This window comes from Ambystoma mexicanum, chromosome 2q, assembly GCF_040938575.1.
Source record: "Ambystoma mexicanum isolate Mex_15411 chromosome 2q, UKY_AmexF1_1, whole genome shotgun sequence".
Lineage (NCBI taxonomy): Eukaryota > Metazoa > Chordata > Amphibia > Caudata > Ambystomatidae > Ambystoma > Ambystoma mexicanum.
The window spans coordinates 57111563-57132642 of record NC_090924.1 but is presented as its reverse complement, the minus strand read 5'-3'; the positions used below and the strand labels follow the sequence as shown (position 1 = coordinate 57132642).

Here is a 21080-nt window from a genome sequence, read left to right as displayed (position 1 = left end):
CCTGGGTCCTCTCTGCCCTCTGACCGTACCTCCCCCAGCTCGGCCAGCCTCATTTGTGGACATCCGTCCCATGAAACGATTGTCAGTTGCTATTTTCCACTGCCACCTTCACCCCCCCCCTCCCACTGCTGACACAACTACTGACTCTGCTCTCAACAATCTCCATCTTGCCATCATTAACACCCTCGACATTCTTGCCCCGGTCATGAGGATCTGCCTGAAACCGGTCACCAAGCATAGCTCTTGGTACGATTCTGATCTAGCAGCCATCAAACGCAACTGCAAAGTTGCTGAACGGAAGTGGCAGACCTCAAGCTCATCCTCCGATAGGCTGTCCTGTCGCCTTCTCCACAAGTATTATCGTCTGTCCATTTGCTTCAATAAGAGCAGGCCTGCATATCTGCAGCCTCCAACAACATGGCTGAGCTCTTTAAAATCTGCAAGGAGCTAGCCAACCCATCTGCAGTCTCCACCTCGCCTCTTCCTTCCCAGGCCCTCTGCACTGCACTGGCCACCCTACTTCACTGCTAAAACTCAGGACATCCTGATATATATATATCTCCTTCCCCCATCGCCGCCACCTCCCTCATCCACTCTTTCCTCCTTCTCTCCTATCACATTGGACGAGGTACTAGAGTGGTCCGATCTATGAAGGCATCTTCCAAACAGGTCTCCCCCTGTTCTTCCACAACTATTAAGGACAACATCGGCTACCTTGCCTCTGCACTCACGGATTTCTGTAATCATTCTCTTGCTACTTGTCCTTTCCCCTATTCCCATAAGCACTCCTTTGTGCAACCCCCTTGCATCCCTTCTTTGAAAAGGCCTTCTGCCGACCCCTTGTGCCTGGCTAACTACAGCCCAATCTCCATCACTCCCTTTCTTGGGAAATTTCTGGAGAAGTTGGTCATCCCCCAATTTGCCCAGCATACTGAGCTCGCTTGCACGACCATCAATCTGGATTCTGAGCATCCAGAGGCACGGAAACTGCTCTCCTGAACACCTGTGAGGAACTGCTTGCATCTCTTGACTCCAACTTAACCGCCGTTCTCATTCTACTTGAGCTCTCCTCTGCTTTTGATACGGTCATCACTCCATTCTTATAAAGCGGCTCCATGAGACCCTCGGAGCAGGTGCTGGACTGGTTGATCTCCTTCCTCACTGATCGTCCCTCCCAGGTTATCCTGGGTTCTTTCTCCTCGTCAACCTCTATCTCCACTTGTGGTGTTCCCCCAGGCTCTACCCTTTTGCCTTGGCTCTTTAACATCTTTCTCATCCCTCTTGCTCCCCTTATCTGCACACTTTCAGTGTTATGCAAATGACACCAACTCTTCCTCAAACTACCCTCTGAATCTCTGCCTACTTCTTCTTTCATTCCCGATTGCCTGTCCCCTATCCAGTCTTGGTGCACCTCCAAAGATCTCTGACTCAATGCCAAGAAAGACAGATCCTTCCTATCGGGACTCCTGTTCCTCTTTTCGCGCTTTACTCTGGCCACCCTCTATGGGCTCACCCCCTCTCCTTCCTCTGAATCCAGAAACCTGTGTGTTATCTTCGACTCCTCTCTCTCTTCTATTCCTCACATCTTGGACTTTGACAAGAAGGCCCATTTCCAACTCCACCTTCTCAGAGGCATCCTCTCTTCCCTCACTTTTCCCCAGAAGCTCAATGTCGCCAGAGCTCTGGTACCCTCCAGGCTAGACCATTTCAACAGTCTGTTCCTTAATCTTCCTTCTTCTCTATGCCCCCTCGAGCTATTCCAGAATAGGGCTGCGAGACTTCTCCTTGGCCTCATGCCCAGGGACTGTATCTCTCCAGCCTTTAAATCTCTACACTGGCTTACATTTGCAGCGAGGATCAAATTAAAATTCCTCTGCATTATCCATAAGGCTGCCTGGGGCCGGGACCACACCATCTTCAACTTGCTTTCACCAAATACGCTCCTTCCATATCCTTCCGATCCTCCAGTTCCAACTCTCTGCTTGTCAAGCGCTTCTCTAAGCAGCGAGTGGGTGGCCGTTCCCCTTCCTCGGCTGGCTCCCTCCTCTGGAACAGCCTCCCCCTTTCTCTCCATCTTGAGTCTGATCTCATCAGGTTCCTCAAACTCCTGAAGACTTTCCTCTTTTCCTCTTCCTTCCCCCTCTCCCTCCTGTGCTAAACCCCACAGCCACTTTGATTTGTGGCCTGGGACCTTATGTGTCCCTCTGGGTCCAGGCATTCTGTCTAATCGCCTGCTGCATTCGTCCTCCCCAGCACTTGCTTTTGCACACTCACTGGCCTGTGATGTCTCCCAGTCCTGCACTTATTGTACTGGTGGGTGACACTTTGCCTACCAAGTGGTCACTGCTTGGCATTTATCCATTGCCCTTGCAACTGGCTCTCTAGCACTTCCCCCTCTGTGGAACCTCTAGCACTTACCCACTTAACCCCTTCCCCTGGCCCTTCCCTCTCTGCACTTGCACGCTCCAAATGTTCACAAGGCCTAGTAGGACCACCTTTGTCTTTTGTTCATCACAGTTATTTTATTCCATTTTCTTGTATTGTTCCCTTCCCTTTGCCCTGTGGGCGCTTTGAAACAGAATTTCTTGATGTGCAAGCACCTTAAAAATGCCCAATAAATAAAGATTGAAAGTAGCATAGAAAATAAATGGCCAGGGGACAAACCATATGTGGTACTTCTGCCATTTTGTCACAACCAGTAACCAGCTTGTATCCGTCAGGGAGTGCACAGAATCCTTGCAATTTGCAGGTTGTGACAAATACCAATGCTGTGGCACCCATACTCGTCATGGGGGCAAGGGGTGATCGCATAGTGACTCAGGCAGTAGACACTCCGGTTATCTTTATGGCATGTTGCCTTAATGAACCTAGAGCACCACTCTAGGTCTGGGGTGGGCGTAGTAGTAGTGCCCCTCATACGACCCTGGGGCGTGGGATAGTCAGGGTAAAAATACCTGGGCTAAATATAACCCGTAAACGGGAGTAAAAAAAAAAAAAAAGCAAATACAAAAAGATGGTGTGGGAGATTACAAATAAGCACAGGTCCCATTTATAAACAAGTTACTTTTGCTTAGAATATAAATCATTCCAAAAGCCTGCATCCTCAGCTCGTAATTAAACACCACCCCCACACAAGCCACCCCCCCTCAACTTAGTTGCACTGCCTTGAAATTCAGAAAGCTATACATCCAGGAGCCATTCACTGGAACCCGAATCGCCGCCCCAAACACATTCAAAACGTATCAAAAAGCATTTACAAGGGAAAGTAAAGTTACACCTACACCTTTTCAAGGTCACCACTACACTGCTCAGCGGAAATCACATGGGCAAAACATATCTCTTGAAACCACCACCAGGACCAGGGAACTGATGGGGCCATACGTTAAACAACAGCAGACAAACAAACGAAGGCTTAAACAAAACTCATATGCCCAAGCAGGGTCTGAGACATCAGAAGACTTTGTGAGTAATAAGCGTACTAACTGTGGAAGCCACCAAGAGTAATAATGTATACGTTATGGTGTGGGGATGATGACGATTGGGTTTCTTTCATCCCTACATACAGGGTTAAGGCTCGTTAGCCATATATGCTTGCAAGATGTAACATGAGGCCACTTTAGAAAAAAATGCCAAGGCCACCTTTGGTTCCCAGTGCAGCACTGCTTCTAAAGGCACATTGTTAGGACCATGTGAGGGTTCCTAGCAGAGACAAGTGTGGCCATTGCACTATATCGAGAAGGGGTCTTACATTGCACGACTGCTTCCATTTGGGGTATTTATACATATCCGCAACAACACTGCGGACAGGGCGGGTTGGTATACAAGAGACCTGCCTCACCAGATCTCAATCCAGCCTCATACTAATGGAATGGCTCCTGTTGCCGCTGCTGCTGGCCTCAGTTCTAAACGTGGAGGTCAAAGGCTAGTTAACAAAAGAAATACTAAAACAGTATAAGTCAGCCCGGTGGTATTTTGCATTACTTGCTCGATACAAAATCCCATGTTTTACAATACAGGAGTTTTTAGCCGAAATAAAAAAAAAAGAGAAGTGAAACATGTTTCAGCTTCACCACGCGACATCACAACCCCAGCCCAGAAGTTTGCTGTTACTTATTTAAGGCAATTCATGTGTTCTCTAAAAGTGACATTTGCAGTGGCCAGTAATGAAATTAGAACAGGGTGTTTGACGTTTGTGATTGGTCAATCTGCAGGCTATACGAACTGGTATAGCCTACAGATTGATTACAGCCCGTAATTGCAGGTGCTGACCTGTGGTCTCACCCCTGCAGCTGCCGCCGCCCATTGAGGGCTGTGCAGTGGCCGCGTTGTCCGTTATCAGGGAAAGCGTTTGAAATTGGGGCGAAGGAGCTGAATGCTTTAGTAATGTGGAACGTGCCCTCTAACATATTTTGCTGCAATAAAGGAACGTGCAACCTTGCCCTGACGTCCTCAGTGCACCGTTGTAAGGGAATGAGTAATGGAGAAGAAAATCTTGAAAATGGAAGTTGATTATGTGCATGCTAAGTGTTTGTGTGTGCAGATGCACGTTGAAAATGTTGTGCTACTCTACCTGAATGTGCAATGCTTGAATGTTACGTTTTTTTGGGGATCTATGGGATCACTGCGCCCCCGTAACTGCGACAGCCAAAAATGCTGACACCAGTTACGGCGCGCCGCAGTGATCACATGGATCACTGTGCCTGCTTCCCCCGGCCTACATTACCCCTCACTCCACTCACCTTTAGGGCGGCACACGCAGAAGTGTGCCGCCCGCCCCCTGTGATCCCTGAAGCGTCAGCTCTTCCCACTAACGTGGGTTGGACCTAACGCTTGAAGGTTGTTTTTTTTTTTTTCTTACGCGTCCCCCGCTTTCCGAAATGGTAAGCGGTGTGCAGTGCTTAATTTGTAAAAAAATAAGTGCCAGTGTCCAAAAAATCTTGGCTCACCAATGCCGGCCCGGCTCAGTGTCAATCTCACTGAACTTTATGTTGCTTTGTAGTTATCATTTGTACAGCGCTGACATGCGCTCTCGAAATAGCCCGATAGTGCTGATATAGTAATGAAGGAGAAGCATGGTTGTGCCTGTAGTACAGCAGGACACTGATACTTTGCCGTATGCTAAAGGTACACATGTGCCAGCATTTATACAGAACTCGGATTTGCAGCTTCACAGAATGTACATCTGCTGTAGCATGGATGAAAGCGACACACACCTGGCGCAATGAGCCGAATACACATACCACAGGATAGATGGGAATACAGATTAGAGTTCCCATTTTTTTAAGTAGTGTTGCCATGAGTGCGCCAAGAAACAAATTGTGATGCGCTATATGCCAAACCTCATTATTATTATACATGAAGCAGTGCTATTGCCAATTTAACCATGAAGGCAGATATTTTGAAGTGCGCACACTGAGAACTAAATTACTCGGAGGAGCTGACCATTTAGAAATATTAAGTACTGGCCTGGCAAATTTTACAGGTTAGGCCAGAGATGAAAGTGTAGTATAAATCATTGGTACGCCGTACCACTAGTTCTTTTAATTTTTACAGAGCGTACCTTTATTTCAAAGGCTCAACAAAAGCGTCCTTGACACTGTCTTTCTCTGGAGCCAAATATAGAATCGGCTCAGGCCAGACATTCAAGCTCTGCCTGTTTCCCCAAGTCACAGCTAGGCATACATACACACACAGTGTCAGTGGCTCTGGAGGTCGTTAAGGTGATCAGGTTCCATAAGCACACAACTTGGAGAAATTGTTATGCCTCACAAAACAAGGGTTACTTAAATTAAAGGGACTGTTTAACATGGCAGTATTTCCATGGTGTTAAACATTCCACTTGGGTTGGTTTATATTTATTTTTAGAAGTCGCCTACATCCGAGAATCTTGTGCAGACTGTGCAAACCAATAACAGGTTTTTTTTGGGTATGTTCCACCACGTGCCGTCTGCATTGCAAACACCTAAGCAGTACCAATATTGATATTTGCAGACAGCGAGACAGTACATTGTAAGACTACCACCTGGGAAACAGCACACAATGGATGAATGAGTAATTATTAAGTTATGATGAGGCAAATGCTAGTTCACCTATATGCTTTGATTCCAATAAATTTGTTTCTGGTTATCGTGGCACATCTCGGGGTAGCTAGTGAGGGGGCATCTAAATCTTTTCACTGTATGGGCGTATGTTGTCTGTTTTTATTCCTACATCTCCGTCGGCATCGGAGACTGGCTGCATCACCAAAACTGTCACCTCCCACCACGATGCCTCAGGAGCAACAGGACCTTTGATGCCAGCTCAGTCATTGCTTTTGACTCCCTTCTCCCCGATGGCTACAAGATCATCTCCAAGCCTCGTCCCAACCAGGCTCGTGGTGGAGTAGCCTTGATCTTCCCTGAGTGGGACCTTTCTTCTCTCATACCCACCCAGCCCTACTCATCCTTTGAAGCCTGGTCTGCAAGCTTGGCATCTCTCCTACTTCCTCTTTGACCATTGCCACTATCTACAGGCCTCTGGGCCAGATCTCCTCTTTCCTTTCAGAATGTGCAGACTTCTCCTTCTCTCTCCTGACTTCCACCTCTAAACTCCTCCTTATGGGTGACTTCAACATTCACCTGGATTCCTCAATCACAGCCTCTCTTCTGTGATCTCTGCACCTCTCTCTCCCTCTCTATTCTCCCCTACGGTCCTACCCACTCCGCTGGATAGACTGCTGATGCCTTCATCCATACTGATCTTTTGCTCTCTACCCCACTCTCTGCCCCTCTCTCTTGGTCTGACCTCCCCCTCTTCTCGTCCCACCTGCGACCTCTCAGCCCTCTGACTGAACCACACCCAGCTCTGCCAGCTTCATTTTCAGACATCCGTCCGATGAAACGAGTGTCTGTTGCTGCATTCGCTTCCACCTTCACCATCTGCCCTGCTCCAACTACTGACTCAACTACTGACTCTGCTCTCAACAATCTACATCTCGCTATCACCAACACTCTCCATATTCTTGCCCGTCATGAGGATCCATCTAAAACCTGCCACAAACTCTAACGGAAGTGGCAGACCTCAAGCTCATCCTCTGATAAAGTGGCCTGCCACCTTCTCCAAAGGCAATATCGTCTCCCCATTCGCTCCAAGAAGAGGGCTCAAATCCAGGCCTGTGTCTCTAGAGCTTCTAACATGTCTGAACTCTTTAAAATCTGCAAGGAAGTAGCCAGTCCATCTGCAGTCTCAGCCGCACCTCTTCCCTCCAAGCCCCTCTACATTGCACTGGCCACCCACTTCACTGCCAAAACTCAGGACATCCCAAGTTCTCTTTCGTCCTCCTTCCCCCTACCGCCATTGGCCCCCTCCTTCATCCTCTCTTTACTCCTTCTCTCCTATCACATCGGACGAGGTCACAAGAATTGTCTGCTCTGAGAAGGTTTCTTCCAAACAGGTCTGCCCCTGTTCTTTCAGAACTATTAAGGACAATATCAGCTCCCTTGCACCTGCATTGCTGACTTCTATAATCACTCTCTTGCCACTGGGTCTTTCCCCCTCTTCCTTCAAGCACTCCCTTGTGCACCCGCCCCATCTCTATCACTCCCTTCCTTGGGAAACTTCTGGAGAAGTTGGTCTTTCCCCAACTGACCCACCATATTGAGCTTGTTTATTGCCTTACGACCATCAATCTGGATTCTGAGCATCCAAAGGCATGCCCTCTCCAGCGAATCCAGAATAGGGCTGCAAGACTTATCCTTGACCATAAGCCCAGAGACAGTATTTCTCTAGCCCTAAAATCTCTCAACTGGCTACCGGTTGTGGCAAGGATCAAATTTAAATCCCCCTGCATCATTCATAAGTCTGTCTGGGGTCGGGGACCACGCTATCTGCCACTTGCACAAATACTCTCCTTCCAGGTCCCTCTGATCCTCTGGCTCTTACTCTTACTTGTAAAGCATTTATCTAAGCAGAGAGTGGGCGGCCGTTCCCTTTCCTCTGCTGGCTCTGTCCTCTGAAACAGCCTCCCACTTTCTCTCCGTCTTGAACCGCATCTCCTCAAGTTCTGCAAGAACCTCAAGACGTTCCTCTTCTCCTCCTCCTTCCCTCTCTAAATCCTGTGCTAAACCCCACGGTCGCTTTGATTGGTGTCCCAGGCCCTTATGTGTCCACCCGGGTCCTGGCCTTCTGTTCCAACCACCCGCAGCATCCGCCCTCCCCCTGCACTTGCCTTCCGGGACACCTGGCCTGTGTTCTCACAAGCCTGCACTTATTGTACTGGCCGGTAACCCCTCTTCCATCAAGCGGCCACTGCCTGGCACTTACCTGTTGCCTTGCAACTGGCTCTCTGTCGAACATCTAGCACTTACTGCTTTCCCCTGTCGCATCTCTCTCTCTGCACTTGCATGCTCCAAATATTCACAAGTCCTAGTAGGACCGTTCTTGTATTTGTTCATCACTGTTATAATATTCCATTGTCTTGCTGTTCCATTGTTCCCTCCCTTTTGCCCTATGGGCGCTTTGAAACACAATTTCTTGATGTATAAGCGCCTTACAAATGCCCAATAAAATAAAATAAATAAATAAGTTGTAACAATGGTGAAAAAAGTAATCTTTCTCGTAAACAAGCTAAAGAAACTATTAGGAACACTGTCCCAAAAAAAAAACTGTAAAGGTTGGTGTGAAGCAGCTGGGTGAGGGGTTCTATTGGGAGCAACTTTTTTACATTGTTGTTTTCATAGGGTTCAGGAGGTGGCAGCAGCAATAGTGCATAATATGTACCTGGGCAACGATAGGGACCATGTTGGTCTAGCAATGTCAAACGTAAACCAGGAAAGCAGAGGGCTTGTGGGACCTGTGGACCTTCTAAGTCATGTGTTCTATATTCCTGTGCAACAAATCTGAAAGGACCTATACAACTGATGTAGGTAGTGTTGGTTTGATCAGAAGTCTTCAACAAATGGGAGAACAACACATGCAGCTTTCTTTAGTTTATAGTAGGTCATCATTGTGACACTCGGGAGTTGTAAAGAACACACATCTCCACTTTGCATTTTTTCTTATCTTTATGCTACCTCTTTATTGTACATTTATATTCATATGCCACTTGGGTTCTTTCTAGGCAACGAATGCCTGCTTATAATATGGTAAACTTTTTCATGGTGCTCAGTACTGCAATTATATCACCATGCAGCGCTTTAAAACATGCCCAACTAATACTCGACGTAGAGATTTCTAAATCTGTCTTTCACAGGGGCAAGAAGGCTCTGATGGCATTTGAGCCCGTAACATACAGGTCAAGTATACATAGCAGTGCTCTACGTTTAACTCATTGAGCTATCTTCGTAGCTTCTGGCTTTCTTTTGCTGCATGGACCAGACATCCTGGGTTTTTGGTGTTATAGGGGAATGATAAGGTAAAGCCCACACCTTCAGCCTTTCTCCTAAGAGAAGACGTCTAGGCCATTAATTTGTGTACATTTGTCTGCACAGTCATTTGTCCATGCCAATCAGTTTATCAGCACGTTTTGCTGGTCAGCAGCCCAGTCACTTCTGTTGCGCACGTTTCTTGCCTCCCCTCCTCTCTGCTCACTTATCTTGGCCTGTAGCACATCTTGGAGAGGAGAGGAGAGAACTACTGGTGACTAGTAATCCTGCCGGTCCCACTCCCGAATGCTTCAAGGACTGCCACTGGACTTGCTGCTGACTGACTGCCTGTGTGCAGTAGCCGGGGTGTGGTTTCAAAGACTCAGGCTCCCTGAGTCTGAGCCCCCCCTGCCTGGCTGGCATGCATGGACAGTCAAGCATGGGCGGTGCACGGTACACAGACATGATAAAAAAACAGATGACCGCCGTGACCTGACCTACAGGCTGCACGTCGGCACTGCAGCTCAGGCAAAAAAACAAAATAAATAAATAAGTGTGCGCTGTCGCTGCAGGTCTATAAAGCTCTAGTATAATGAAAAACTAATCAGGCTTCCCTGGGAGCGAGCAGATAACTTAGAAGAATCTGATCACAGGAGGACATTTCACAACTGGTGGCTGCTAAACTGTGCCGGTTTTAACGAAGTTAAAGTGAGTGCTAAAGGTAAAACTCAACCAAACAGTAAGTGCACACCAGCTGAGCTCCCATTCCATAACCCAATTGCTAAGAGCGAGGTGGAAGCAAAACAATTCAGATGTGGGGAAAGCCACCAGACCTGTGAACGCGTAAGACTCATGGAGTAAATAAGGTGCTATGTCAAACACTGCCACCTAAAATGCAGGCCAACAAAGATGCAAAGGCCAAAACATAAACACCGTTCAGCAAGAACTCAAAGCCTGTCTGCACTACACGCTATATTACACAAACACCTTTTAAACCATGCCGATAATACTCACTTCTTTATGACCATACTCTTCTTTCCATCAACAACGAATCTATAATCCGATTTTCTCGGACCCCATTTATCCGGAAATGTCAGTATTCCAGTCAATGTTAAAGTATATGCACCCAACAATACCGCCTACGGCAGGAATAAACACACGAATGACGGTAGCCCTACACTGCCACTTGCCCCTTGAGCCTCTCACCTCCCTGGCACTCGTGTCGCTGTCCCCGGGACCTCCATTTAGCAAGGGGGAGCGCTCGTTGTGCTCGGAACCCTCGGCGTATGCCGCCTCCACACGCAGTTCTTCACGCCGCCGCCGCTCTTCCTCCGCTTCCCCGCGCCCGGACCAGGACACCTTCTTAGCCACGTTGGCCATGCCGTGGTCACTGAAGAATCCGCTCACTGTGCTGCAGTTCTAGTGCCTAGTACTCCGGGTTGTTGAAGCGCGGCTCAGCCGGCGTGATCAGCTGCTTCCTGCTTTCCCAGGTGACTGGGGAGGAGTCATTGCTCAGCAGCTGACAGCCGCTCTGTCTGCTGGGATGCGCAGTCCTGTTCCTGGTACGGTGCGTGCAGTAATCACCCTGAACTAGTAACCTCCACCGCATAGCTACCCTCGTTCTCCCTAATTCGTACAATAGGTCACACAAGTATTCCAAATGAAACCAATATTCTTGAAATTCATTGATTTTTGATGATTTTCAAATATGATTAAAGATCACGACGAATTTAAAATGTAAATATATTGTACTAAGTTTGTACAATGTTCGCAATCTGTTATTTAATAAAAACGATAATTGAATACACTAAATGTACTAAAAAATTATACTTGTGTACTTTTAAAATAAATCAACAATTTTCGTTTTCCATTCAACTACATACAATTCATTTTCCAAGATGGCGTTCCCTCTTTCATACTACAGGTTGAGGTGGCTCGTCTAGTGTAGTCCTTCTTTAATGTTCATTGTGCATTTCAAGCATGGCTAGGGCGTGTTCTTGTCATAGAATCTAACCAATAGTGTGTCCTGTCAACATTAAAAACTCGTTTTTAGGTCTATTTATAGAAAGCTTTATGTCACTGCTAGAGCTCATGAAAATACCTTTTAGGTCTGTTATTGAAAAGCTTTAGCTCTCTTCTTGGCACTTGAATATATATATTAGAGGGCAAGGGTGTCAATTAGTTGTTCCATGATGCAGAAAGAATATATTAAGGTTAACGCTCTGTTATAGTGGTAGCCTCTTTGTACAACTGAATGATATACTCTTTAAGCTTCAAATATTACGAGACAACAAACAACAATTGATGGGACTGTAACCAGATCAAGCTATCAAGGATACCTGTGGTAGTATTTGATCATGGGAATAGTTGTGATTTAATTTAAGAATTTATATAGAAGGACATTGTAATGCATTTGGTACATATGTAATATGTTTAGTCGTTATTGTTTGAGTAATGCAAATAATGTATTCTTTGTTTAATTTTAAGTGTGGAAGTATACATTGAAAGAGATTACAATTATTTACAATAAAAGTAAAAAAGAAGAAAAAAACATTTTGGAACCCCCAAAATAAATCACAGTTGATTTGCTCGTTTTTCGGGGAGCTGTTGCAAAAATGGGCAAATTCGGATTCCTGACAAACAACCCCTTTCAAACATTGTTGGGGGCCCTAGGGAAGTAAGCAGAAGGGATTTGGAAGCTGTGTTTTCTTGATAGAACTTCAAAATGTTCAGGCTCACCATGGCACTGTGGAAGACTCAATAGTCTGAACAACACAGACACAATGACATGCTTTGGGTCCTTAAGCACTGCACCCAGAAACACAAGCCTAGAATCTGGTCAAGTAAAATCAAGGAATTACATTAAAAAAAGAAAGAAACCCCATTTATGGAAGCCAAAAGTTGTTTAAAAAAATGAGCCATCACTTTCCTACAAAAAAACAAAAACAAATGTTCCTTCTGAGAAACCTAAAGGTGTTTCCCAGGTGGCCAGGACACGGCCATTGCTATTGGATTCAGTTCCTGGGGGTGGACCAGTGAGGGAGGATCACCTGTATCTGGGGTTCTCGGGGAGTGAGAGTGGGACACCGACGGGTGTGACGTGGTATCCCCCTTCCTTTGACACCTTTTCCTCATCCTCTCACGTAGGACACTCCAAATCACTGCCCCCCTTTCCAACACGAACACCTTCGCACAACACAGAGGACAACAGACTAACACCAGAGCCGTTCACCTGACATGTCCCAATACAAGTGTCAGGCTAAGTCAGGCAATTGATCAGAATCACACACACCTGACGGCCCTTTCCCTTCCCCATAGGGATAAAAGGTGGAGCCAGAGAGCACAGTACGAGCATGGCAGACAGCACGACAAGACGGCTAATCAGGCGGGGCAGTTCGAGAGAAGGAGAAAGGCGGCAGGAATCGAGAGGGTGGCGAGGAGAGAAGTGACCTTGCCCTTTTCATCCCAGTCCCGCAGAATCTTTGTGGAAGAGAGCCTAAGACCGTGAACAATAGCACAAGTGTCTTGCAGCAGATGTCAATGGTACTCAGGGAAAGCCTACGCCGATAAGCAGGAGCGAGGGAAGCTCCCGCGACCGTGGTACTGGCCTTGACTCCAATGAAGAAGAAAAGCCAAGCGGTTCATCACAGCCGGTGAGTGGAAAGGGAAAACGATAAGAACCAGGCTGTGTTGAATGAGACTCGCAAAGTGGCAAGTTTGAACCAAGGTCTATGAACTGTGAAAGAACTGTAACTAATATTAAAGGGGAAACCAGTTGCAGAAGGAAACCGGCACCACGTGGGTGCTAACTCAAGAGATTCTGGTCGAGCCCCATATGATAGACACTACAGATTCCAGCAAGCCATAGGAGAAAACCTGTGGAATAGGTCGAAGTGGTCATACTGAGGGTCGAGCAAAATCCCTGCACAATCGAAAGACTTTGATCTACAAGCTAAGTGAAAGAAAGGGAAGTGAATTCCGCAGTGAGGGGAAACAAGGAAAGTGAATCCCGCCATATGAGAAAGCAAGGGAAGTGAATCCCACAAATACAAGCGAAAGTGAAGTTGAGCGGGGTCAGAGCCAGACCAAGGGAGATACAGGGGTGATCCGTCACACAAGTGCTGGCAGTCAAGAGGGGTCTAAGCCTGACCAAGGGAGTTCAGGGGGGAAGCTATCACCCAAAATTTCATTGAAAAGGTCAGCGCCCAGAAGAGGGGGACCCAGGGGTGAAGCCATCCCCCTACGTGAAACTGTGATAAACAATTGAGAAGGGTCAGCGCCCAGAAGAGGGGGATCCAGGGGTGAACCCATCACCCAGCGAACATTGGAAACAAACTTTCATTTGTTAAAGGAGCTTTTGTTTTGTTATTTGAAAACGTCACGTCCTCGAAGGCAAGAGACTTTTAAGTGAAACAAGACTTGGCCATCGACGGCCCTGATATCTGAAAGCTTGAGAGTTGAAAGCTGAACTGTCATCTCATGCCAGAGAAGCTTGAGAGTGTGTCCTGAGAACTACCATTAGAACTGTGGTCTCGTGCTGGAGAAGCCTGAGACTGTACTGTGCTCCAAGATCCCACCTTACCCCGTGCTCAAAACGTGGGGAAGGGAGACCCAGGCTACCGCATCATGACATATTATTTGAGAACACTTCTTTATTTTCTTGAGAGCTATCCCACACCCTTTTTTGTATTAGTTGTAAGGTTTGGCAATAGGTTGCTTAGTATAGGCACTATTGTTTGACACAACGCCACTGGGACTGCCTTCTTTTTCATTTGATGGTCGACGCTGGCTCCCATCTTAGATTTAGGTTTAGAATAGGCGCTTTTTTCAACCTGCATACAGAATTCATTGTTCAATAAACACCCTTGAACTGTGATCACTCGTATCTGTCTTACTTGTTGCCACCATGAGTACCTCACATCCTCCACCTGGCCAAGAGAAAGAACACCTCTTAATGAAAGGAGGAATGGCACCACTTAATGAAAGGAAACAGCGATTTACCCCAAGGCTGAGTGAAGGAAGGAAGTGAAGGGCAGAGTCCCTTGCCTTTCAAGTCCCAGGGCCATGGCCTAAAAAATAGCAGCCATTTCATCTTTAAATCAGTCAACCCTAGGGCAGCAGAAGGTGAGTCTGGAGCAGAGTTGTGTGTGTGTGTGTGTGTCTGTGTGTGTGTGTCTGTGTGCGTGTGTATGAATGATGTTTTGCTATGTGCCTGCACTAAGCTATATCACCCATGCCCTTCCCTGTTTTTACGTAGTAGTAGTAGTAGTAGTAGTAGTAGTAGTAGTAGTAGTCGTAGTAGTTCAATAGCCAGAGCAACCATTGGAGCCAAACTGGACTATTGCAATGCCATCCTAGCAGGCATATCAGCAAAAAACCTAAACAGACTACAAGTCACAAAGAACAATGCTCTCCGGGCCGCTCTTAGCATCCCAAGAAGAGAGCATATCTCCCAGGCCAGACACTCAGCCCAATGGCTCCCGGTCAAAGAGCGGATCACACTCAAAATCCTCACCCTCACACACAAATGCCTATCTCTTTCCTCCCCGTCCTGCCTATCAGAGACAATCTCCAAACCCTCCTCCTCACGTCCCACCAGCACGCAATACACCAACTTACTCCATATCCCACGCATCCAAAAAGCCAAAGCCGGTGGCCTAAGCTTCCCCTACATTGCTACCAAGTCCTGGAACGCTCTACCTGCAGATATTAGAGCGGAGAACTCACTCCTGATTTTTCGTAGGAAACGTAAGACCTCCTTCCTTGCACAATAATATGTGACACTCGCTAACCTATGTAAATATACTGCACTGTAAATTTGTACAAATGTCACATCTGCTCCTGTAAATTATGTATTACTCATGTATATGCAACTAAGATATGTCTGTAACAAGCGCCACGATGCCCCCGGGCTGATGTGCGCTCTACAAATCCGAATAAATAATAATAATAATAATAATAATAATAATACTAGTCTGTCATTTGTAGAGTGTCTTTATCCCATTGCTATACCCTCAAACCGCTTGTGAGTTTAACACCCTCAGGGGACCGAAGTCCAAGGTATGGGAAAATTGTCAGAGAGGTTAGAATGCATGTGTGCATTTGGCCAGTAACACGTTGGGTGGGATGGCCGGGCCCAGGTAGCTACCCATGTCAATCAGGCATGTGGATGGGTGCTTAAAGGTGGTCAGGAGAGTATGTGAGTGCAGGAGACTTGTTATGTCTCCAGCTAGACAGAATTTTTGTCATGGAATTTAGCTGTATTATGATGGCACTGGTGTTGTGCATTGTGTTTTTGTTTGGTGTATGGAGGTAAATGCATGCGGGTGGGTGGCCGTGCCTGTGACTCGAAACCAAGAAAGTGGTGTTAAAACCTCCCCTTCTGCCCTAGCTGGGTCTTTGTTTTCAATGTGACCAATTCAGAGGTGTTGCTATGGTTGGGCTGGGTCTTTTAGTTGTAGCCCCAAAAGGCTAGCTAGCCCTGAGTCCCGACATTAGTGTAGCCCCCAGATCTTTTGCAGACCTAGCAACACCCCTTGTGGACATCTAATCTGTTCATCTGGTCTGCTCCAATTGATACTTTACCTAGCCCTGGAGACATCCTGGGGAGGCAAATAGTGTCACAGCCTAGGTGTCGGGGGTAAAGGCAGGGGCGAAGAAGAGAGGATGGTCTGGGTTGGGAGAGGGAGGGGAAGTGTGTGAAAAAGCATCTAGATTCATGATTTTTAGAACACCTAAAATGTACCTAGATTCAAAACAAACATTTTCTGTAACTAAAATGTTCCTTGATTCAAAAAATTTGCTGTACCTTAAATGCTCCTAGATTCAAAACAGGGTTGTAGTAGCAGTAGTTATTTATATAGTGCCTTTTCCAATTTGTTTGGTCTCAGCGCGCTTGTGGTTGTAACACCCTCAGGGACGGAAGTCCAGGTGTGGGAACAGTCTCAGACAAGCTTTAGAATGTGTATTGCATTAGGCCAAGATTAGGAATTAGGTGGGCTGGCTAGGCTCCAGTAAGCAACCAAAGAGGTCAGGCATGTGGATGGGCGCTGAGTGAGGTCACAACAATGCTTTAGTGCAAGAGACTTGGTATGTGATCAGCTCGACCGAATATTGTCATAAGTTGTCGCTGTATTCTAATGGCCGAGGTGTTGAGGCAAGTCTGGTGTAAGGAAGCAAAGTCATTATGTGTCCGGCTAGACTGAATTTGTCGTAGTCGTAGCTGCATTCTAAAGTGTGTGGGTGGAAAGCCATGCCTGTGGCAGATGTCCACCGAAGTGGTGCATTTTTACGTACATTAAGCTCAGATGGAGCTTATCTTTGAACTCGCTTTGCGATAAGGTTGTCTGTGTGAAAAGACAAGTTACCCTCATAGGCTATTTTAGGCAATGTAGACAGGCTACCCTCAAAGACTTCTAAGCGCAGATAGACCGTCTATCTTAGTACGCCTTCTACGCGTGGCAGACAGGCTACCTTAGGTGTAGGGATCATATGATTCTCTAATCACAATAGACAAGCTACCGTCACATAGTCTTACTATATATTTTCTAAGTTCCATAATAGGCTACCATAAGACTTCTTGTAAGTGCAATATCAGCGATAACTGCATGTATCTTTATGTGTTACAATGGCTAACTTATATTCCTTCTAAGTGTGATGGATAGAATACCATCAGAAATCCTCAAGCGCAATGGATGGGCTAAAATTTTCAGGTGCAGCCTAAAGTGCCGACTCCCAGATCCATCTAAGTGCAGCACACAGCCTGCCCTCTAATCCGTCTATCCCCTCACTGATCATCCAAGTGAAATACATGTGCCAACTGTGATGAATCCTACGGAGTACTCACAAAAACCCAACCTAAAGTCTCCTCCCAGGTGGCCAGTGAAAGGCAAATGCTGCCTGATCCTAATGCTGGGGGCGGTGTTAGCCAGGAGGATCACAGGGGAGGAGACAGGCCCCAGGGGGAAAAGAGGACTTTGTGGGTTGAAATGCAATATTTGTCTTCCGCAAGGAAGGGAATATCTTAATACTGGAAAATGTCATGGCTTGCTGTCAGAGAGAGCTTTTATTTTCTCAAACTGACTGTTGGAATAGAGATGAAGATAACCATAAGCAGTTATGTTCTGAGAGTTAGGAAAACCCTCTTAAAGTCACTGACATTTATAAACGTGAAAGCCCCTAAGAGTCCCAGAGACATAAGGAAGAAGAGTCTTTAAGTGAAGACACAGACCTTGACATTCTTGCACTCAGTAAGACTTGGTTCAATGGCAGCTCAGTCACTGCCTTTGATTCCCTCAAACCTGACAGCTTTAAGATCCTTTCCAAGCCTCAACCTCACTGTGATGGCGGTGGGGTTGCCTTAATCTCCCCTGAGTGGGTCCTTCTTCCATCTTACCCACTCAACTGTACTGGTCCTTTGAGAGCCTGGTATCCAAATTGGTTATCTCTCCCTCCTCTACCGTGACCATTGATACCATTTACCGGCCTCCAGGCGCTACCTCCCTGTTCCTCTCTGAATGGGCTGATTTCTGCTCCTCCTTATTCTCAACCACCTCCAAGCAGCTGCTCCTTGGTGACTTTTACATCCAATTGGACTCCCCTGGCACAGCATCCACACTCTTCATTGACCTCTCCACCTCCATTCTCCCTTTTGGTCCAACACACTCTGCTGGACTCACTCTGGAAGCCTTCATCCACTCCGACCTCCCTCTCTCATCTTCCATGTTCACCCCTCTCTCTTGGTCTGACCACTCTCTTATCTCCTCCCACCTGGGTTCCTATGGCCTTGTGACCACTCCTGCAAAAGCCCTGCCAACCCCATTCACTAACATCCGTCCGATGAAACGAGTGTCAGCTGCTGCCTTCACCTCCACCTTTATCCCCCCTTGCCCTCCCAACTCAGATGATACCATTGACTCTACTCTCAGCAACTTCCATCTATCCATCACCAACACCCTTGACATTCTTGCCCCAGTCATGAGGATCCACTTGAAACCCGCCTCTAAGCATAACACTTGGTACAACTCCGAACTCACCGACATGAAACGAAAGTGCAGAGCTGCAGAACGGAAGTGGAAAACCTCAGGTTCACCCTCTGACAAACTGGCCTGCCGCCTTCTCCAAAGGCAATACAGACTCTCTATACCTGCCAAGAAAAGGGCCCACATTCAGGCGCAGGTATCTGGCGCAGCCAACAACACAGCTGAACATTTCAAAATCTGCAGAGAACTTGCCAACCCTTCCGCAGTATCCTCCTCCCCTACTCCTTCTCAAGCCCTCTGTAGCGCACTTGCCACACACTTCACCCCAAAACTCAGGACATCCTGAACAGCCTACGCACTCGCTCTCCCAACTCATCCCTCACCCACCCCTACCTCTCTTGGCCACTCACCCTCCTCCTTCTCCTCCTTCACCCATGTCTCTCTAGAAGAAGTCACCAGAGTTGTCCGCTCCATGAAGGTCTCTTTCAAGCAGGTTTCCCCTTGCTCATCCAGAACTATCAAGGACAGCATTTGCTCTCTCGCTGTGTACTCGCCGATCTCTGTAACCACTCCTTTGCTATGGGTGTCAAGACCGGTAGGGGGTGTCTGTACTTCTGCTCTCTATATGGTAGAGGAGAGGCACAGAAGACCCCAGCCAAGATTCTCTATTATGGTAGCAATGGACGAGCAATCAAGGCCTAGCTTCTCAGGAGGTGATGCAGGCTGGTTCTTAAGTACAGTGTATTCCCCAAGCCCCCACAAAGGAATGTCCACACACTGTATTACTGAAAACACAGTCTTTATATAATTAATATTCAAAGGTTATGTACACTTATCACAATAACGCACCTTGTGCTCAGGAAAATCAATAATGGTAAATATCTACAATTCTAAAGTGGTACCACTAATATTAGACCTCATTAAAGTGCATCCACAAAAATGTCACACAGATCAATAAGTGAAACCAGCAATAGAGAGAAGAGAGAAAATAAGGTGGTTGAACAATAGGCAAAATACTGGCCCCTAACACTAGACACAGTTCTGTGTGGAGATCCCCCCACCTGGGCAACCTGTAAAAGAAAGAGATCTAACACAAGCCCAGTCCATATGTTGTTCAATAGTCTTATTCTCTCCTACAATGTTTTTACCCCCCCAATGTACCTGGTGGAGTCGAGTCCTTCGAAGAGGCGTCGACAGATCCTTCTTGAGCGAACCCTTTCAAGCGGGAGTCACGGATCGTCGAGAGGCGTCGAGAAACGTCGAAGAACTCGGGGTTCGGCGATGGGGAATCGACGGCCCTTCTTGAATGCCTTCCCTTTCAAGCGGGAGGCACGGGGCGTCGAACGTCCGTCGACAAACGAGGCAGAACGATGTCGAAGAGGCGGCAGCTTCGTCCGAGCGGTGCTCGTCGGCGTCGGGGCGTCGGCGTCCTGCAAGGCGGAGGTGTGCGGGGCACCTCGACGACAATAGTTCTGGACCGCAAAGATTGTAGAGACGGAAGCCCCGCAAGGGCGTCGGGTCGTCCGAGTCTTTGAGGTCGTTGGGTGGCGGGAAACCCACCGGCAGGTTTCTCCTCGGCGCGTTGGTCATCCTCGACTTTCTCCGGCAGGATGAGCGGTCGACGATGCGGTCGAGAGAGTCCTTCGATTGAATGTTCTTAGGCAAAGGAGCGGACGGCTCCGGTCGTCGGCGGCACGGCGTCAAGTGGTTCCCACGGCTGGGCAACACAACTTCGACGGGCCTCCAGCGGTTACACAAACCTGCGAACCCTGGTCGACGGCAATGGACTTCGGCGGCGTCGATGTCCGGGTGCTTCACTTCGATCTCCTCGGCGGTCCCGTCTCGGGTCGACAGCCTTTCGAGGGTCTGTCTTCCAGGGCACTTCGGCGAAGATGGAGCGGTGCTCGATGGTCCCTCGGAGCACGGGAAGAGGGCGCCTTACCAGGTCCTCTCTCGGGTCAGTCTTCGACGATTTCGACAGCCTTCGGATCGGTCGAAGCAAATGCCACAGCAAGTCTTCTTCTTCCAGCTGGACGTCGAGGATCAGCAGTTCCAGTTACTCTTAGAGTGGAGACTCAGCTCCAGGATGCTTCTGAACGTTCCTGAACATTCCTGAACCTCCTGAACAGTGGTGAGAGGTCCCCAGATATACTATTCTGTCTCTCATCCACACTGCTGGCCTACACTCAGCAGCCAATCATACAGAGGGGCATTCATGCAGTCAGTCAGCCAATCAGGCACACAGTGCATTCAGGCCACACTCCTCCCTTTCAGACACTCACAACAAGGAATGTGGATTGGGACAAGTACCCAGCCATTCAACACTACACACTGCATTCAGGCCAGTTTCGGGCAGGGCTGTCTCAGTCTTTGTCTCTCATGCCAGAAACCAGACAACCACAACAAGGAGTGTATATTGGTCACACACTCCATTCACCCAGGTCCCACCCACAGGAGGTACCCACAACATACAGTCACTGGGAAGGCTCCAGTCAGTCTAGCTGGGCCTTCACAACAACACCATATATGGAACTTCCACCCAACAGCCAGTCAGGGGGAAGGGACAGAGTCAGGGCTTCCCAGGACTTTGGGAAAAACAAGATAACAGGCAATAGAAAGCAAGAGGCCACAGGGGCCATCTTGTTTCCTATCAGGAATCAACTGATTCCAATAGCAGGGCCTGGGTATCCCAAAATGGAGGACACCCAGAGCACCTGTCAAATTCAGCATGGAGCTGCCACCAGCCCATACCCTGCTC

General features: G+C 47.6%; 1 protein-coding gene across 2 annotated transcripts in view; it reads right to left on the bottom strand.

Annotated features, from left to right (window-relative positions):
- CLCN7 (chloride voltage-gated channel 7) overlaps positions 1-10845 on the bottom strand; it is an 823350-nt gene extending 812505 nt beyond the window's left edge. For both annotated transcript variants that reach the window (XM_069646815.1, XM_069646816.1), the window contains exon 1: positions 10548-10845. In XM_069646815.1, the coding sequence (XP_069502916.1) occupies positions 10548-10721 (174 nt within the window). In that variant the 5' untranslated portion in view covers positions 10722-10845. The remainder of the gene's footprint in view (positions 1-10547) is intronic.
- Between the last annotated feature and the right edge of the window lie 10235 nt (positions 10846-21080).